We start from the raw sequence: 20868 nt of genomic DNA on the forward strand, positions 1-20868 counted from the left end.
CAGGGTTGTAAAGCTGAACACAAGATGACGCTTTGTCAAGAACACAATGAAATATGAAAGGGTATTCCCAGCAGGTCATTGCTTAGTATTGTTAGGTTCATGAGGGTACTGGTTTGTGGGCTGAATTCAAGAGAGCACATCTTGTATAAAAAGGCAGTGCAAAGGCCACAGGTTGCAAATGTTGCATTAACCTTGGAAATGTACTGGCCTAAATTATTTATAACACATACTATTTTCCAGCACAACGTTAATAAATAAATAAATACATACATAAAACACAAATAAATAATGTACTCTTTTGTGCTTCAATGTCTGTTTTTCTTCTTATTGATATACATTAAAGGCCCATTATGTCACATTTAGTTCCATATCTCATATGTGAGCATGGAAAGCATTTGGACTAGGTCAAGGATAAGCACCAGCTGAACTAGACACCTGCTTTTAGGTACTCCCTTTTCAAATACAATTATATGAAATTAAATATTAGATCAAAGAGGTTATTTATCAAATCGGTTATATGATGATTTAGCTGAAAAAAAGCATCCTGATAGAATTCTGTCTTAGGCAAGATGTAAGAAACAGTTAACAGGTAATCACTCCCAAGTATAGAGTAAAGATAGAGTTGTGTTGGTTATACTTCACATTTTCTGGATTTGTAAAGCTGGCAAATAACATACATTTATCATTTTGTAATAAAACAGCTTTAAATTTGAAGATTTTTCCAACAAAATCAATAGTCATGTTGTGTGTTAATCCTGGCTATCCAGGTATATTTTCACACTGTAGTATTTAAAAGCTTTCAAAACATATCTATTGGTAGTCTTAAAATAACCACTCATTTGTTATCCATTTTAATTGTGGAGGCGTAATGCTGAAACAGGTCAATCTTGCCTAATGTTAATTTAATTGAATTAAACTGTTATAACATTGCTTTCACAGGACTACGTCGTTCCATGTTTTGCTTTTGAACACCTTGAAAGCTTCTTAAACCTGTCCAAACTCAATATTTCATAGCCATTTCTAAATGAACATACTGCATGTTCAAGATAGTGAAAATCATTCTCCTCATGAACTCAAGTATATCCACATACTGGTATTAACATTACATTTAAAACAGCCACTTCACACATCACACCACTGCAAATAGAACCACTTGTTATTCTCTGTTACAATCTCTTTGACGCTCAAGCTGAAAACCTTTAACCATTACTCCAGACAATCATATTATACTGTATATCAGCAAATAAATTAGGACAGACATCTGAACTAAAATGTACAGTAGGCAAAACGAACCCCCAATCTAAGATGGAAATCCTGAAATTAAGATAGCAATTTAGCATTTCTTCTTATAGCTGTGAAAAAGCTTATTGTAGAGAGTGTTTAATTTCCACATGAATAAGCATGTTATTAGTGGGTACTGTGAATTATTTTAAATGCAAAGCAATGGCACCATTCAGGCATATGGAGGCAGCAGAGGTTTACATGCACAGACATGGCACACTGTCACAAAGTACAGACACACACACACTAACACCAGGAGGTCTGCGCACAGTAAATTCCAACTTTATAAATAGAGGTGTTATTTTTTCTTTCCTGCTGACCTAGGGATCCATGCACGGCTAAAAGCTGAGAGTGAGCCTATTGGGAATCTTGGCGCAAGTCTCATATAACCCTAAATATGGCTGAGGCTGATACTTGTTTTGGAAGAAACTTGAAGGCATGAAGTTACTGTTAGGGTGCTAACATGCTGCAAACAATAAATAAAAAGATAACATGACACAACTGCAAACTTGGAGGTAGGACCAATTCTATTTATTATGACTTATGTTACCCAAGATGCCAGATTGTTTTGGCATAATTTTCTACATATCACAGAAGAACAACCCTGACCTTTAAATGCTGTCTTCTGAATTTATGAGCGGGCCCTTGCAAATATCAGTGCTCATTGTTCAAATATTGACGGAACCAGGGAGATTTTCCTGTCATTGGGATTAGAATGCAATTCATAACAGTTTCAGTGCAGGAAAATGCCAATTTAAAACAACTTGTTTTTCCCATTTTAAAAAGAAAGAACAAAATCACATAGAAAACTACAAAATATATACATTTTTAAAAAGGCAGATCTGTGCACAGTATACAAAACTAAACTTGTAAATCGGCTCAAAAGACATGCACCAGAGGTGGTTTTATAATGCTGGAACTCCCATCATGTTGACATAAAAAGCTATTTTTAACAGCTTCCTGGGATTAAAATGGTTTTAACAGTTCCTTAATAGAATTTCCCTATTGAAATCAGCAGGGATATATCTGCCATGTGGCTGGTGCTAACATATCTACTAGAAACAAGATGCAAACTAATTTGCTACAACCAGTTAATGCACAAAGCAAATGGGAATTAAAGATAATGTGGTAGCTTAAGCATGAAACAACACACAGTAACTTTCTAAATCTGTCATATTGTGAGGATTCTCACTGACTTATAGTACTGGAAAAAGCTGCATGTGAAAATCTTAAATTGTATAATAACGATATGATACTATCCCTTTGTACTGTGATGTCACTGTGGTCTTTCTACAAAATCATTTGTGTTCCACTATAATAGAAGTAAAATTTTTGACATTCAGTATTCAAATTTCATGATTGATATTCATTAAGAAAAACACTTTCATGTTAAATTTGTTGCCTTCAAAATGAGATGCAAATAAAACAAAATATACACAATAAAGAAGTATGTTTTTTTTTGTTGCCCAAGACAATATTTCTGCATCACTGGACCTGCAACTAACCATTACAACACAGACAGTATTATTAAACACTGTCCTTTCCAGTTCACTGCATCAGGTCATAGCACATACATAAATCTTCTTCAGTTAGGGTGAAATAGATTTCCTAGCTCTAACAAGAGACAGCGGAATGATTCCGCACAGAATGTATCAAGATTAATCTTCCAACACCAGTTTATCAAAATGTGCAAGAGGGTAGTGTATAAATATGTGAAAAAAAAAGAATACAATAAATATATATATATATATATATATATATATATATATATATATATATATATATATATATATATTTCATTTTTTTTACATAAATGCCACCTACTGACATCTCAGCCATTTCATTTTCTAGCTCAATGGGCACAGCTGGGCATCACAACCAGTTTATCCTTTCTGTGAGGACACATTGCATGTATTCATTTCTGGGAATCTGCTGTGCTTTTTAAATAGTAACCGCAGATTAAACTGCAAAGGCTCTGTGTTACTGTTTTTGTAGGCTGACTGACCAGACACACAGTCTGCTCATTGTGACACCACTTACAAAGCAAGAGAGCAGCTTTGCAGGGAAATATCACTCTCTCTCCTATACCATTTCACAGATATAGGCCCAGATATTGGAAAGGTTGGCGCACCGCACTGAGGGTTATGCACGTCGTAAATGGATGTTATGCACAAATGTGCAAAATATGCCACATTCTAAACTTCTTTTTGGGTGCACAAATATAAACTATGCAAAGTGCAATATCTAGGGTGACTTAACAGCTCTTACAGAAAAAGACATTACAAGAATCAGATCAGTCCAGACGCGGTGCAATAGCGGGTTGAGAAGCATGATCATGGCTAATACTGAGAAAAAAAACAAAACAAAAAAAAACAAAAACAAACAACAGATGGTACTATAACAGAAAGCAAGAAAGTAAAAAAATGAAAATGCATTATAATAGTAACATGTACTCATATTTGTGTGACACCTGTCAAAATTATGGAGACAGAAGTAGAGAAATCAAACTCACTTCCCAACAAACAGCACAGCATAGATACATCTGTTTGAATTCTGTAGAATCTGTGATGGCCCTTTAAATATTTAGCTTATTAGCCATGCTAATGCCTGTGATAATGATAAACATTAGATACAAACGTATGCATGTGCACACATTTCATATACATAAGCACAAAATGATTTGAATTACTTGAAAGGCCAAATTTGAATGAAAATGGCTTTTCGATAAGCGTGACAGGCTTGCAATGCGCAGAATGTTTCCATTACATGAGGTTAGCTAAGTGCCCTATCCTCAGCAACATTGGCAAAGGACCACAGTGCCCAAGGGCTCAATCCATTAAATATCCCTATAGTTGCATTCTCCAAAGGCTCCCTTTCCTTTTCATGCCACTCACCAGATAATTCCACACTCAGGTATAAGGACACAGCTGACTTTATTTTATTTTTTATATAAAGTATTTACTTATTTCTCATTGACATCAGAAGCATAATTTGACACCCACGATCTGCATTCCATGTTACTGACTATGCCATATAGGTGTGGTAGGAGCAGGGGGCATGGTGAACCTTTAAAATCAACACAAATTATAAAATCTATTTAATCTAGTCTCAATAATTTGAAAAACATACTTTCACGTAAACCCTATGAAAAAATCATTTATTTAACATTTAAAATAAATAAATATATATATATATATATATATATATATATATATATATATATATAATTTAATTTTTTTTGTCGCTGAATTAAATACTATAGATTATTTGCATGATTTATTTTGTGTTACCAGTAGGTTAAAGTACAAAAAAGTGTGCTAGGTATTCATTAGATTTTACTAATGTACTGTATAGGCCTACTGTACAGATTTATTTTTTACATAATGTAATATGCAGCCTACCCAAAACACATTAGTGTTATTTCAGCACAATGATTTATATTTTAAATACATCGAGAACTGTAAATATATGTGTGTGCGATTTTATTACATTGTTTTTAAACCTGACACCTTGTTATGTTGGACAAACACGTCCGGTTTAGCGAGAGGCTACTGTATGATTATGAAAAGGTTTTTTGGGGTTGAAGGTTGGGCCCCCATTGTAGAATCTGATGGGATAAAACTGCCTTTCATTATATGTATCACTGTTTCCCTGTCATTATCACATATAATAATAATAATAATAATAATAATAATAATAATAATAATAATAATAATAATAATAATAATAATAATCTCTTCTCACAACCTCATGGACTGGCGTTACTGTCCAAGAGTTGATCATTTTACACATTGACCTCTGGGTCAGACAGATCCTGGAAGATCAAGATGTTGTCTTATGATGGAAGATGTTAACGGTGATGTCTAGCTCTTGGAAGCAGCCCATCAAGGTCTTGGGTAGGGCTTTAAGGGTATCTATGACAATGGGCACCACTTCAGCCTTTCCTCCCCATGTTCTCTCTAATTCCATTCTCAGGGGTTGGTATTTGGAGATCCTTTGTTCCTTTCTCTGCCATATTTTCATCCCAGGTGCAACCAATGTCTACAACGGTAATTTTCTGTGGGTTTGATCCTGAAACTTTCTGGATGAGTAGGATATCAGGCTCACTAGCTTTGACAGGTTTAACCAGTCACAAGATGAAGTCCCAGAGATTCTTCACTCTCTCTTTTTCTGTGACTGGCACAGGTTTGTCTTCCCACAACTGTTGTCCTCTGGCCACAGAAATCCCAGTGAAGGGCACTGTCTATTTAATTGTGTCTTTCACAGTACACACCTTGTGCCATCAATTGACAGACGCAGAATATATATTGGAAATCAGAACTGCCCCAAAAAATCTAAATCGGTGCATCCCTAATACAAGAAATAGTAGTTTTGCTTTTTTTATTTTACTTTATTTTTTAAATTGCATTTAATTGACATTACATTTAAAACTGTTGCTTAGGGTCCAAGACTGAATATTGATATAGCTCAGTTTTCTATTGCCTGCATGTACAGTATTAAGTTTTCACCTGACCCACATCAATACCTAGACCTGAATATGTAAATATATCATTTCAGTTTGTTTATGGTATTAGCAGTATGTATGCAGCCTAAACTGTGCTTGAGAATACAAAGAAAGAGGTACAGAATATCCAGAATGCCAGTTGTTTTTTGGAGAGGCGTGGGTGGGGGGGCTACATCATTATTTCCTGACAAGTGGAAATGTATTTAGACATTTAAACATCTGTAACAAACACACATAATGCAATGTGTAAGAGCATACTGAATCTAGGTGAATGCTTTTGTTTTAAAACAGGTTTTTTTTGTTTTGTTTTTTGCAGTCTGGTCCAGAGTATTCACTGTAGCTGCAGTCTTAGAGGTTGTCTGGAAGTGCTGTCTTGTGTGCACTGGATAACAAAGCATGTCTAACACATATATTTTTAGTCCCTCGTTGAAACAAAAATCTTCCCCCCTTTGGCACTTCTCTGGGAATGACTTAAAAAGGATACCTGCTATTGTTCCACACAGACATTAACCATTGTTTATTATTATTGCTTCCTTCTGGTATTTTTAAAAACTAGCCGACTCATATGTTCAAAAGATTGCAGTATTAGTAAAGTATACCAGAGCAAATAGATTCTTTACAAAAATAGATTCTGTGGACAAAAAAAGTGAAATTGAATAACTTACCATAAGAAAAACAGGAATGCATGTTGTCAGTCTTAAAATCAGCACTCACTGGCTGGAGTTGGTCCCTAAAATAAATAGTTTTCAAATTAAAGTAATTGCTGACAACAAACATTATATATACACATATAATGTTTGTTGTCAGCAATTACTTTCTTCTGGTCACTGAGATTAATGTGTGGTAGGGATTATAATACATAGTCAATATTAGAAACCAGACTCCTCTTCCCTTCCCTTCGAATTCAATACTCCCTGCCTTATAAAAGATCAACCACATCAACATTAAAAATCATTTGGCACTGTTTTTGTTATATTTCCTTGAGAGGGAGAAAGAGAGAGAGAGATCTTTTTTTTAAAATCTTATATTAAATGTTGGATGTTACTATTTTAATTTATAATTCAATTTCTTACTGTGTCACATTTTATATTGTTTACATCCCTTTTTCTGAGAAATGTTATTTGACTGTTTTGTTTAACTAGTCATTTCAGATTCTTTATTTAATTATCTATATTTGTGCTATAGTAAATTTTTATAATGTAAAGAAACTTTTTCATAATACTACAATGAAAACAAAACAAAAGAAACCAAACCCACAAGGACATATTCATACTATAGTACAGTGCAGTGGGTCCCACGGATAATCTCCTTGTGTAACTCGAGGCACGTCATGGTATGCCACAATTATTGTGCAGTGGAGCTTGAAATGTAAAGTCCATTTTTTTCCAGCAGAATGCACAGGATTTAGGAATGCGATGGGCTGTATACAGTTGTACAGTTGCACTCTGATTGGCTGAGCTACAGAGATATAATCCCTGATATATGCTCTTAGAATGTTTGTAACCACATCACAAAAACAAATCAAACAATATCACTCCACTAGTTTTATTTGTAACATAATATCATTTAAAGTAAATTTCAACCTTTTTAATAACATGTTAATTAAAATAATAATAATACAAACACCTTGGGAGATGTCTGCTGACACTGTAAAAGAAGTACAGGAGATGAGTACTGTTGGACAAACTCAAAAACCTATTACTACTAGCAAGGTGGTCAAACATACTTTTAGATTTAAACAGATTATTAATCTGAAACCAGGGAGCTTTTCCACTGGCTCTGTGCATGAATACTCACAATTATAGTCCTGTAACAAAATAAATAAAGAAAAATTTACCTGGAATGCTCAGCCTCTGGAATACATTTCAGCTCCTTAGAAATCAAATTTTCTACAACAGGGGAGTCAAGGTTAGTGGAGCCATTACTTAGTCTGTCGCTGCTCTCATACCCAGATTCAGTCCTCTGCATCTGGCAGCTGTCAGTGCGGATCTTAAGGTTCACCCCACCCTTCGTTTTTTCTTTGTCAGCGTTTCCTTTGCCTTCAGATTCCAGCGAGCTCCTGCTTCCTGTTTCCTGTTTCAGCTCATCCTCGTAGATGGTCATTAGACTCTTCTGCTTCCGTTCCTCCTTCGGCCAGTGGTTAAAGAGGTGGTCTCTGCTGTACTGAGTGCTCTCACTTTCATTCGGGAGCTTGCGTCTTGGGCTGTGCTGCCGTTTTTCAGTCACACTGAAAATACTGTCGACATTGAGAGTTTCTCGTATGGGCTTCCAGGCTCTGCTCTTGCTCCGGCTCCCAGTGCTCCTCTCTCTAGACTCCTGGCTGCTGTCTGTATCGTAACCACTGGTAAACTCATTCCGGGACTTGCTGTGGGCTGGGAGGCCTGGCAGTACCTGTACCCTATTGACAGGCAACCTGGGTTCATGTGAAGATCGGGCCGGACAGGAAGACCCTTTTCCCTGGCTACTGTATAACCGCTGATCTATATACTGTTTAAATCCATGTTCTGTAGGTGGTGAGGCAGACTTACAGTATGGCCTGCTGTCTGGAAACATATCTGCAGGCAAAGTAAAAACAAGTGTCATAAGCTTATATAATTCCCTCTTCATTCAGAGGTTAAAACAATGTGGCAGTGAAAAGGATGACATTTATTTTACAATACCAGTAAAGTAACTTAGAATACAACTGTGCACCAAATACGAGGACAAAAACCCAAAGTGTGCCGTCTATACACAGGGATGGATATGGTATAACAGTTTCATCCATTTCAGGATTTAATATACACTTGATTAGCCAGTTCGCATGTAACCAGCTCAGGTGTGTCTTATTAATCTCATAATAAAACCAGGGACAGATCCAACTGCAATGCAATTATTTCCATCACCGTATGCAGCAGAAGTCAAAAGATCACAAGATCTCACTATAGTAACCATAGTATATTAAATGTTTGAGCCATTAGCAGGTGAAATTGAGATAGCGTGGAATTACAGAAAATGCAATCTCCCCTCACAGGGTTGCTTAATTATTACTATGCTGTCAGTGATTAAAAAAAAAAAAAAAAGAAAACGTGATTTTACATTGTTACGTGATTCTGGCAATGTTTGAGTTTTGAGTTTATGTTTCTTAAAAATCATAAATAATTACACACCTATTTATTATCTGTTGGCTGAGGGGTTTGACGGTAGGTAATGCAGAATGGGTCTGAGATTAGACGTGCATTGCTGTTAGAGTCACGGCTCTAAACAGTTTTGAGTTTTTCCAAAATCGGGGGCGGGAGAGGGGGGGGGGGGCTTTAAAATGTTAAAATCCTTCTGCGGTTTGTGCTTTTTTATTTGTATTTGTTGCTGTTCTAATGTTTTGTTTTGCAGAGCTCACACATTTTGTGATATTCAGAATGGAAACTGTTTTGTAAATCAGTGCCAGATGCCTTGCTACAATTTGCTTTTTAGAGTATTGTTGGGGAGGGTGGTTTTTCTGCTGTCTCATTTCAACCATTATAATGACAGATATTATAGAGTGTCACAAAATGTGCAGGGCTTGAATTCTCAAATGCTGAAACCTTTTTGCATCACAGAGTATCTATAGAGTATCTTATTACAAGAAACAACTTAAATCATTTTCAAAATATTTAATTTTTAGAATTGCAGCCTATTCCTGTGCTACAAACAAAACTAAAGTGTACTTATCCTTATTCATAGACAATTGCAGTTACCTATTGAAGGGTCTGGGGGTGCCCATCAAATTATACATTTTAAACTTATTCACAGCGCTTGCGTAACTCCATACAGATGCTTCCATATTAAAATAACTTATAACCCTGCATGGAACTACTGTGAACTTGCTACACTTCGCACCAAAATGCATGATGGGACTGCCCCATCATTGTGTCTTTTTGGAGCTATGCAGCTTTGGTGTTACATAAATTGACTGGTTCACAGTCAGTAGCTGAATCTTGCTCATTTTTACTTAATGATGACTCATTGGTTAATTTTTCTCGGCGTAGAACTCTACTTACTGGTGTTACAGCCGCTAAAAAGTCAATTTTGCAGCTTTGGATAACAACAGATATAATACTGCCCACTGTTCTTCAGGGATATTGTTCATTAAGGCCCCATCCACATTAGAGTTTTATAACCGAGTTAAGGGTTCAAAACCTGTTTAAAAGCGCTTAACTCGATTTACATCCACACTAAACACGGTTCATAACGGACTGTCAGCATAACTGGGTTATTAAAACTGGTTTGACTGTAATCTGGACGTGAACCGTGTTCAAGTCTGGTTACACAGTAATATCCATATGCTGTAATGTGGACAGTGCCTTAGAGTGGACCCCAGCAAGTTGAATGGGCAGAAACTAACAATGGTACAGTCATGGAGTTTAGCCTGCTGCCCAGGCTGACCTTATTATGTAATGACTGGTTTATATAATTTCCTCTTATTATTTATGTATTAATTTTGTGTGGGCTCTGGTTTCTCTGTATATAGTTTTATTAATTTGTATGATTCCGAACGTATTGCATGTGCTCAAATAAAATCAACTGATCACAAAAAAAAAAAAAAGTACACACCTATGATCTCAAATAGAATTTCATATACAGTAGTTGTATCAACAATATGCCTAGGCTTCTAGGCTGAAGTAAATTAAAAGGTTTAAAAGAACCAGGGTATTGACGATACATTATTTTTGGAGCTGAACCTACCTGTGTGTCTACCAGAGTCCTGTCTTCTCTGACCTCTTTCAAATTCCTTCTTCTGCGATCTGACCTCTCCTGCTTTCTGTGCACATTCTTTGGATATTTCTCTGAACTTACTCTTAGGATCACCAGGGATGATTTTCACTAGAAATCAAATTTATAGTACAGTTAAATAAAACTAACTATAATCCACCCTAGATCAAGATCATAATTCATAAGTAAACCCCCCCAACCCTGGGCAATATCGAGACATTATTATTATTATTATTATTATTATTATTATTATTATTATTTAGCAGATTCTTTTATCCAAAGCAACTTAGAGACTAGGGGGTGAACTATACCTCACAACTGCAATAGGACCTCAGTTTTACATCTCATCCAAAGGATGGAGCACAAGGAGGTTAAGTGACTTGATCAGGGTCACACACACAGTGAGTCAGTGGCCGAGCTGGGATTAAACCTAGAACCTACTGGTAACAAGCCCCTTTCTCTAACCACTGGACCACCAAGCCTCCTTTGCCATACTGGCTGAGAAGGTTGGGTAATTTGGGTTGGGAAATCCCATCTCCAACCTTGGGGAAAGGTGTGGATTTACTTGGGAATGTGACAGTAATCTACAGGTAAAATTTGTTTTGATGCATAGCCATATCTACCTGTTGTTATTCTTTAAATTTGGAAATTGTTTTGCACTTACGCGTATCAGTCCAGTGTAGTAGTGTATTAGTAGTATAATATTCTGGATCACTATGGACTTTGTAAAGAATAAAATAATTAAACAATGTATCCCAAGAAATAGAAGTCTACAGTTCCATGGGTTATTCAGAAATAAGTCACAACCCCTGACTGATTGACAGGCTTTTAAAATTTGAAGGTTGTGTCTAAAAGGTTAAAGGCAAAACAATAAAAAAGTATGGTAATTTTCAAAGCAAGTCAACCAAACATCACATGCAAAAATCTAACCATTACAAGTTATTTTTGGGTCACATTGCATTAGAAATCATTAAGGGAAACAAGTCTGTACCTTTTGAATGCACTTTAAGCATCACCACTGGCACATATGTGTTGTCAAATTTGTAAACATAAACTAATTAGTAGTTTAAAAACACACTGGAGAAAACAGAGCTATTTTAGCTTTAAAAGAAAATTTTAAAAAGGCCTAAAGGTTCTTTAACATTTCATTGGAAGAACAGCGCAGCTGTTATTCTAACCACGGTGAAAAACGTGCGTTGTTACAACAGGTACAATGCATTGAAATATTTCAATATCTTTCAGCTAAGTCACCTATTATTTTCTTTCTCCTACCTTGCACTCGGCCACCATTTGTTTGTCCATTCCCCCTGCTGAATCCTGAATTTGAAGTACGCTGCAATTTCTGTTTGAAGCTGCTTTGGTTTGAAAATGGCCCAATTCCATTTTCTTTGGGACGATCTAGCTTCTTAGCCGTTATATCTGTAATTCAAAAAAAGATTACTATAGTTACAGCACCTTCCATGAGTCAGAGGAGCAGATGGAATTCAATATCATAGCATTTCCATTTGCCTATTTCATCCAGGCCAGAATATAAGAACATAAGAAAGTTTACAAACGAGAGGAGGCCATTCGGCCCATCTTATACACACACAGATGCATGAGATTTTCAGAAAACAAATATTGTGAAGACCTTGGAGTGATGTTTTAGGAGTATTCAGCTTTGACCATATGTATTGACACCATGTGGTTTCAGATTCTGTACTTGGTCACTTATTTAGCTATCCTGATTATCTGTTTGCAAATTAATTAAAGACCTCAGGAGGGGTACCCTGATAAATGGGAATGGTAATCCAAACAGTTTATAGCATATAGCAACATGACCACAGCAAATTAATCAGAATAAAATGTTGTCCAAACCTGTGCTTAAAGTAGCATTTGTTTTCAATTTGCTAACCCTATTTTTTTCTCAACAGGAAAAAAAAAATGAAAACTTCAGTAAAAGCCAAACCTCACAGTAATCAATGGTCGGCCACATGGTTTTCCATGAGGGCATCTTAGGACAGCTGGCAAATTTCAAATTCAATAAAAAACACACCAAACAAAAATAAGGTTTTCACTAAGTGACAGGAACCATTATATCAAAGTTACAGTACATTCAGAAAATGTGATGCTGGTGCAATATTACCATCATGGTTGTCTTAAAATGTAAACTTCCCATTTACAGATGTAAACTTCCCATTTACTTATGACTGATGATGCATATAATATATTATATATATTATATATATATATATATATACTATATATATTATAACTAGTATATATATATAATATTATCTCAGGATTCTAAGAGTATATATAAACTCACCTGAAAGGTCCCCATTTAGAGATTTATAATGAGACCACAAAGTGGCCTGCTGGAGTGCATCCTCTGTGGATACTGCAGTTCCTTCAGGGTTAGCATAGAAAAGGAGAAGTGGCTGGAAGTGGCCTCGTATGCATTTAGTAACCACATCTTTCCATTTGGATCCAACCTGAGGAAAAAAAAGAAAAAAGGCTATAAAAAAGCAAGACTTACTAATAAAATAGATGAATAACTTTTTTTTTTTTTTTTTTTAACATTTTCTTTTTCTAAATAATTTATTTTGTTAAAAATACCACAACTCTAATAATGTGAAACATACAGTACTGTGCAAAAGTTTTAGGCAGGTGTGAAAAAATGCTGTAAAGTAAGAATGTTTTCAAAAATAGACATGTTAATAGTTTATATTTATCAATTAACAAAATGCAAAGTGAGTGAACAGAAGAAAAATCTACATCAAATCAATATTTGGTGTGACCACCTTTTGCCTTCAAAACAGCATCAATTCTTCTAGGTACACTTGCACACAATTTTTGAAGGAACTCGGCAGGTAGGTTGGCCCAATCATCTTGGAGAACTAACCACAGTTCTTCTGTGGATTTAGGCAGCCTCAGTTGCTTCTCTCTCTTCATGTAATGCAAGACAGACTCAATGTTGAGATCAGGGCTCTGTGGGGGCCATATCATCACTTCCAGGACTCCTTGTTCTTCTTTACGCTCAAGATTGTTCTTAATAACGTTTGCTGTATGTTTGGGGTCGTTGTCATGCTGGAGAATAAATTTGGGGCCAATCAGATGCCTCCCTGATGGTATTGCATGATGGATAACTATCTGCCTGTACTTCTCAACATTGAGGAGACCATTAATTCTGACCAAATCCCCAACTCCATTTGCAGAAATGCAGCCCCAAACTTGCAAGGAACCTCCACCATGCTTCACTGTTGCCTGCAGACACTCATTTGTGTACCGCACTCCAGCCCTTCGGCGAACAAACTGCCTTCTGCTGCAGCCAAATATTTCAAATTTTGACTCATCAGTCCAGAATACCTGCTGCCATTTTTCTGCACCCCAGTTCCTGTGATTTCATGCACAGTTGAGTCGCTTGGCCTTGTTTCCACGTTGGAGGTATGGCTTTTTGGCCGCAAGTCTTCCATGAAGGCCACTTCTGACCAGACTTCTCCAGAGAGTAGATGGGTGTACCAGGGTTCCACTGATTTCTGCCAATTCTGAGCTGATGACATTGCTGGACATCTTCCGACTGCAAAGGGAAGTAAGCATGATGTGTCTTTCATCTGCTGCAGTAAGTTTCCTTGGCCGACCACTGCGTCTATGGTCCTCAAAGTTGCCCGTTTCTTTGTGCTTCTTCAAAAGGGCTTGGACAGCACATCTGGAAACCCCTGCCTGCCTTGAAATTTCTGCCTGGGAGAGACCTTGCTGATGCAGTATAACCACCTTATCTCTTGTTTCTGTGCTCAGTCTTGTCATGGTGTATGACTTTTAACAGTAAACTGTCTTCAGCAACCTCACCTTGTTAGCTGAGTTTGGCTGTTCCTCACCCAGTTTTATTCCTCTTACACAGTTGTTTCTGTTTCAGTTAATGATTGTGATTCAACCTACATATTGAATTGATGATCATTAGCGCCTGTTTGGTATAACTGTTTAATCATACACCTTACTATATGCCTACAAAATCCCTGACTGTGCAAGATATCTAGAAGAATTGATGCTGTTTTGAAGGCAAAGGGTGGTCACACCAAATATGGATTTGATATAGAGTTTTCTTCTGTTCACTCACTTTGCATTTAGTTAATTGATAAATATAAATTATTAACATGTCTAATTTTGAAAGCATTCTTACTTTACAGCATTTTTTCACACCTGCCTAAAACTTTTGCACAGTACTGTATATCTGTCAATTTCAGCACGCAAAGGGCACACTTTCTGCAGGCCCTGTTCTCATGCACCACAGCACAGCCGGCAGAGTGAGCTTTGCTCTGTCTTTACAGAATGTCAACTTTCTTTGTATCCGTTTGTTTCCTTCCATTTGAAAAAGTTCCAGGCATCCTGCCTGAAATGACCTTAAATCTAATGGAAAACAGTGCTGGTGCTGAATGCAAGCAAGAGATCAAAGCAGATACACTTGCAGCACATGTTTTAGTTACAGCAGGCTTTACTACTTACTTCTTTAACAGTGGCATCATCAAAGAAGACCCACTTGGAAGATTTTGTATGATAAGCAAAGGCACAGTAGTGTTTACTGGAGTAGCAGACCATTCCAACAAGGTGCAGTTCACTCCTTTTCGCCTGCTCATCTGTGACTCTGTAGAAAAGCTGCAAGACACAAGGGAAAATACTGTGCATTTAGCCACTTTGCAATACATCCACTGCTCGTTCCATTGCCCCTCGCTATACTGCAGATTTGGATATATATCGTGGTCCTGGAGTTGGCTCGCCATTTTTACAGTCTATCTGCGCATGCCTTAGCTGCAATATACACAGGCAATTTCACTTAGAATTACTGTTTGTATTAATATACAAAACAATTAAAAACAAAGCGTACTGTTATCATATACACGCGCACTGCAGAATAACACAAAGCAAATTAAATATCTACTTGCTGAAGTGTTTTTTTTTAAGCAATGCACTAGCAAAAGTCACAAGGCAGTGACATCAGCTCCCTAGCAACAAGCCTCCTATGTTGGAATGGATTCTTTCAAAACAGTAGGTTTGTGCATTTGAGAAAGGAGAGGAAGACTCATGAAATTAATTGGAGACTTAAGTTGATGAGAAACAATTACCCTCCGCAGTACCAATTAAAACAGTGTGCTGCTTTTTACACAAAAAATTAAAAAAGCAGGTTGCGTAGAGGATTTATATTGGACCCTGACGCCCCCGATAAAACAAGGGATTGGTTGTACAGTATTTGTTAGCCTATTTGTTTCTCTATGCATCTCTCGCATACCTTGCCTATGCAGTATGTAATTTAAAACAATGCACGTGAGATGCACTAGACATTGGTATTTTCCTATCTTCCCGATTCACTTGAAATATAGTAGTGGGGAATTTTCCCATTAAATACAAAAATTCAAAAACAGTTGATTATTTTATCAGGATGCACCATTATTATTTTTATTTTTATTTTTTTAAATGTCAAAATAAAGTATTGGAAATACCGTATTAACAAAACAAAAAACATTAAATACCATAGACCAGCGAATAAATAATTTGTACAAGTTTATAACTAATGTCGTGCAAAAGACACAGTCACGTCCCTGTAAAAGACACTTTCTATTCCAAACCATTTTGTAATCTTAGTGTAACTCAACAGGAAACTTATCAGCACATAGTATTTCAACCAGGCATGATACATTTCAATGGGAAGGTTTGGCACACACAGTGCCAATAAAACAGTAGACACTAAAATGGGTAAATATTTGTATTACAACCTTGCCTGGGGTGCTCCCCACAATTCAAAACTATTTTGTGTTCGTTAACTTTAAAGTCCAGAGTGAGTGCTCTTAGTGCAAGTGGTGAAATAGAGTTTATCGTGCACAGTGGTGAAGTGTAGTCCGGGTAGGTGCTGGCACCAAGTGACAGCTCCTAGACAGTTTAGCCGTCTAACAATGACAAACAATATAATTAATAGACTGACAGAACAATACAAAACATGCTACATTTATTCTCCTTCAGCAGTCTTTCTGTAACCATAACAAAAGGAACAGATCGCTTCACCACATCCCCCAATATACCCTCAGTCACGCCCCCTTTGGTAGCGACTGCATTCGCTTTTCTTCCGATCCGTGAATGCCGCATTAAGGCGATGACTTCTGGTATTATGACTCCGACCCCTTTCTGGATATCCAACTTCCAACTTTCCTTGAAATGAATTGCCAACCCATCCAGACCGGGGCACAATATTCCTGTTATACAGCACCTTCACAGGTCGGGAGGGAGATTTATGACTTGGATTCACTGGCTCTGTCACAGGCACTTACTGGAACAGTGTGCAATAACATCCAACTATAATGTATAGTAACTGACTGAAATGCTGTGTGCCTATTGAGGTAAGGACCTTTTAAAAATGTAGTTTAACCCACTTTAGTGCATATTTTGTTAGTGGCACAATTTGTGCCAAAATCTTTCATTGAAATGTATTGTAACTGACTGAAATATTGATTGCTGTTAAGTGTGCTGTTAAGTAAAATGTTTTAAAATTGTCAGGAACACCCCAGGAAACATTACAACACATAGTTCAACCTGTGCACTATTTCTATTGCCATTTTGCATTCTATCATGTACCAAAAAATCGAATTAGAATGTATAGTAACTCATTGGAATACTGTGTGCCGGTAAGTGTTTTGTTGAATTATACACTCCAGAATGACTTTAAATTGGAGATAGCATCACAGGTAACATAGCACAAAGCTGTAACAATTTTAGTACATATTGTTTTTGGCACACTATGCCAAAACCTCCCACTGAAATACCATGTGCCGATACTGAAGTGTCCTGTTGAGTTAAGGACCTTTTCTACCCCCCTGTGACAGGATATGGCTGAGTGGTGACATCAGGCCAGAATGAGGAAGCAAAAAAAAGACAGGTTGTGCGCCTTTTATTTAAATACAACAAAAAAAAATAAAATATTTGATCAAAAATAAATTTTCAGAGCACAAATAAAAGAGATTAACAAAAACAAATCATGAACACAAAACACTAAAGGTCCAGCTGGGAAGCAGAGTTCACGGTTCCTTTATATTTTTAAATTTCTCTCTCACTTCTCGCTCGCTCTCGTTCCTCCTCTGAACACCCACCCGAAGTGCAGAGAGCTGCAGGTTTATATGACCATCTCCCGATTAGCAACACATTAATCACTTAATTCGGGAGATGGTCACCTTCTGCGCAAGGTTTTTAATCATTCCTGGCAGAGGACAAGTTACTCCCTGGCCTCTGCCAGAACACATCTAAATAAAAACAATAACAAAACAAAGCGCAGCTACACCGTCATTTAAACAAATACAATAAATAAATCATAATAAACAAACACAAAATAACACAAGGGTGGAGGGGGAGACCCCATTCTAAAAATAAATCATGTACACGGCTCCTCGCCCTGTTACAGCCCCCCACCCCTTTATTTTTTTTAATTTTAAAAATTTTTTTTTTTATATATATATATATATATATATGTATATACATCTACAAAATATTTACATATAGCACCAATTAAATATACTGTACCAGTGACAGTGGATAAAAAAAGAATGGGGTAGAAATACAAACAATAACAAACAAATAATAATAAATAAGAAACTTTATAAAAAAAGTTAGGATTCAATGCTACAATGTACAGTTGGTGCTACTTTACTGAGATGCCTTTGGGAGAAGTAAAAATATCCTGAATAATTTGCTGTTCCAATTAAAGAGGAGGCATTTGAGATGACATTAGTCACACTTTTTTGTTTCTAACTGAAAAGAAAAATAATAAAATCATATCATATTATGACTAAATGTTAAATACATACTTTAAAATATTGTTTTTGCTGTTTTTTTTTTTTTGTATCCCAATTAAAGTGAGGTCCCAATTAAACCACATAAACAGCACGGGAAAAAACAGAGTTATATCCCATTTAAGCAGAAATCCTGATTATCAGTATCCCGATTACATGGTGCCGACTGTAGTTTGAGGTTGCAATTGAACTATCACTGTAGTCTAGTCATTGCCAATTTTTAATACCTTTAAAAATGTGTGATATACTGAATACAGTGCCACTCATGAGCTTCAATTCCTCTTAAAATGTAACAAGATTAATAGTCAATGTAATTGTACAGTGCTATCTTCTAGTGGTTGGAAAACCTATGTATTTGTGTTATTAATTTCTATCTAGGCCAACATACAATTGGTTTTGTTTTGCGCTACTATAAACCAACATTATTCGCTCAATTATATTTACCTCTTATGTTCCTGTCTGTAACCACAGCAAAATACCAAAGTATCTTCATTATCTCTGTTTAATGAATTTGATGAGGGTGAAAATACATTTAAAAATAAGTGCTTATGATATTTATTTTCATTTTAATAACAACTGAAACTGCCCTTGTGTGAACTAAAGCCTTTTATTTTGAAATCTGAAGTGAATTTCTATTATTAACCTGAACTATAACTAGAACTTATCTAGGCCAAGTAAACACATCTATACTACACAGCCCACATCTATAAATTCCATTAACCAACAAGTCGAAAGTCAATGAAGATATTGATCTTTTCCAGCCCGGGTGGGCTAAATGGAAACCGGGACCAGTGATTTACATATGATGCTGTCTGATTTGTAGGGAATGCAGGTAGACAATTCTTGGACTAACAAACTGGGTTAGAATAAGATGAAGGAAAACACACACGACATTGGCACATTCTTCCCTTCCGGCACTGGAGCATTTGCCCTGCCTGCCCTTTCTTGTGGCAGCCCCAAGCGATATGGTGGAACACAAACTAAACCTAGAAAGGCATGATCTCATTAGGGTGCACCACTTGTACATTTGATGTGGCTATGCAACTGCAGACTTACAAGGGTAAGCCACTGGTTTTATTACTGACATATGTTTCCAGAAACTGTAAAAAAACAAAACAAACAACAACAACAGGGAACAGATACAGACTCCACATGTAACCACAGGTTATATTATTACTCACAATAAATAAATAAATAAAAAGGAGTTCAGCATGTTATGAATCTTCAGTCATTTCACAAGTTACATTTCCATAGTATCATTCTATTTATAATATATTTTCCACTTTGAAGCCATGTCTAAATGAAACTGCACATTTACACTTACTAAAAAATAACATATTTAGTTGATGGGCACTTTTTTCAGTCACTGCAAACCAGCCCCCTTTGCAATTGTAAATCGGACTAATTTATCAGCAGAATCTGGCAACCACAGGTTTTTTTTTTTATGGATGGTGAATCAGTCTATTTTAATCAAGTCAATTTAAATGTTTGTTTTTATTTTGAATCACGTGATGTCCCTTTTTTTGAGGAGACTCAATTAAACTCTTGTAAAAAGTGTTGATTGTAAAACAAGTTCACTTTAGTTTGTTTCTTCCGTAACTTGATTCAGATTAATGATTCTGTTTCAGACCATGTAAAAAAAAAAAAAAAAAAAAAAAAAGAGTCAGCTTATTATTTATTTAAGCCGAACACTAACTGCCAGTGAATTTATAGTCATTTAATTAAGTCATAATTAAGAGTAAACTATTATTTGCAAAGCATGTAATAACAAGTTTTCAACAAGTCATTAAGATTTTAATGGGGGGGGGGGGCGCAATTTAACTGAACTCGCTTTTTCTGTTCGGTTTAAATTAAAAATAAAGTGAAATTGTTTTACAATCAACGCTTTTCTAAGAGTTTAGTTAAGAAACGGAGTTGGCTCTACATAACTTTAAAGGGACATCACAGACTAAAAATAAAAAACCAAGAGCCCTAGTTATCCTGTATGATTGCCTGCTTATATTTTTGTTTCAAAACAAGTATGTTAGTAGCATACACCCCACCACAGCTGTAAATACAAAACAACATCCACATATCGCACATGTGAAATGTGACACATAGGGACATGACAGATTTTTCCAAGAGGCAAAACCTTATTCTTCAAAGCCGTGTTATAAGTCGAAGTGTTGTAAGTCGAAGCAGATTTTCCCATAGGAACAATGTTATAAATTGGGGTTACATTCCTGACTCTTCAGCCAGATAATATAGTTTTACAAAAATTACCCGTTATATTGTACTCATGCAAATATTTATTTAACTCTTTACGCCTGGTGATTACGCATATATTACTCAAAGACACCTACCTGGCTTGTTTAAAAGTACTGACTCAGGGCTTTTCAAAGACCTAATCATTGTGTTTATGTGGTACTCCCAGCAGTAATTACAATCGCCTGAAGTTAAGCCCCTTATCATGTGACAGAGTTCACAGCTTATAGGTTTCATTTTGAGTCAATTGCTCTTGTATTGTTAACGGCAAATTAATTTAAAAACTGCTAGACTGAGTCAGGGTGA

The 20868-nt window shown here is 36.2% G+C and overlaps 1 protein-coding gene across 9 annotated transcripts in view; it reads right to left on the minus strand.

Moving 5' to 3' along the window:
• The window catches only part of LOC121322718 (inactive ubiquitin carboxyl-terminal hydrolase 53-like), a 58618-nt gene that overhangs the window by 6532 nt on the left and 31218 nt on the right, over positions 1–20868 (minus strand). For 7 of the 9 annotated variants that reach the window (XM_041262995.1, XM_041262986.1, XM_041262971.1 and 4 more), the window contains 6 exons: positions 14993–15142; positions 12819–12984; positions 11783–11929; positions 10484–10621; positions 7623–8340; positions 6451–6515 (listed from right to left, as the gene is read on the minus strand). In XM_041262995.1, the coding sequence (XP_041118929.1) occupies positions 6451–6515; positions 7623–8340; positions 10484–10621; positions 11783–11929; positions 12819–12984; positions 14993–15142 (1384 nt within the window). The remainder of the gene's footprint in view (positions 1–6450; positions 6516–7622; positions 8341–10483; positions 10622–11782; positions 11930–12818; positions 12985–14992; positions 15143–20868) is intronic. The other 2 variants (XM_041263004.1, XM_041263012.1) reach the window with 1 other exon arrangement.

The sequence above is a fragment of the Polyodon spathula genome, chromosome 1 (assembly GCF_017654505.1).
Source record: "Polyodon spathula isolate WHYD16114869_AA chromosome 1, ASM1765450v1, whole genome shotgun sequence".
Lineage (NCBI taxonomy): Eukaryota > Metazoa > Chordata > Actinopteri > Acipenseriformes > Polyodontidae > Polyodon > Polyodon spathula.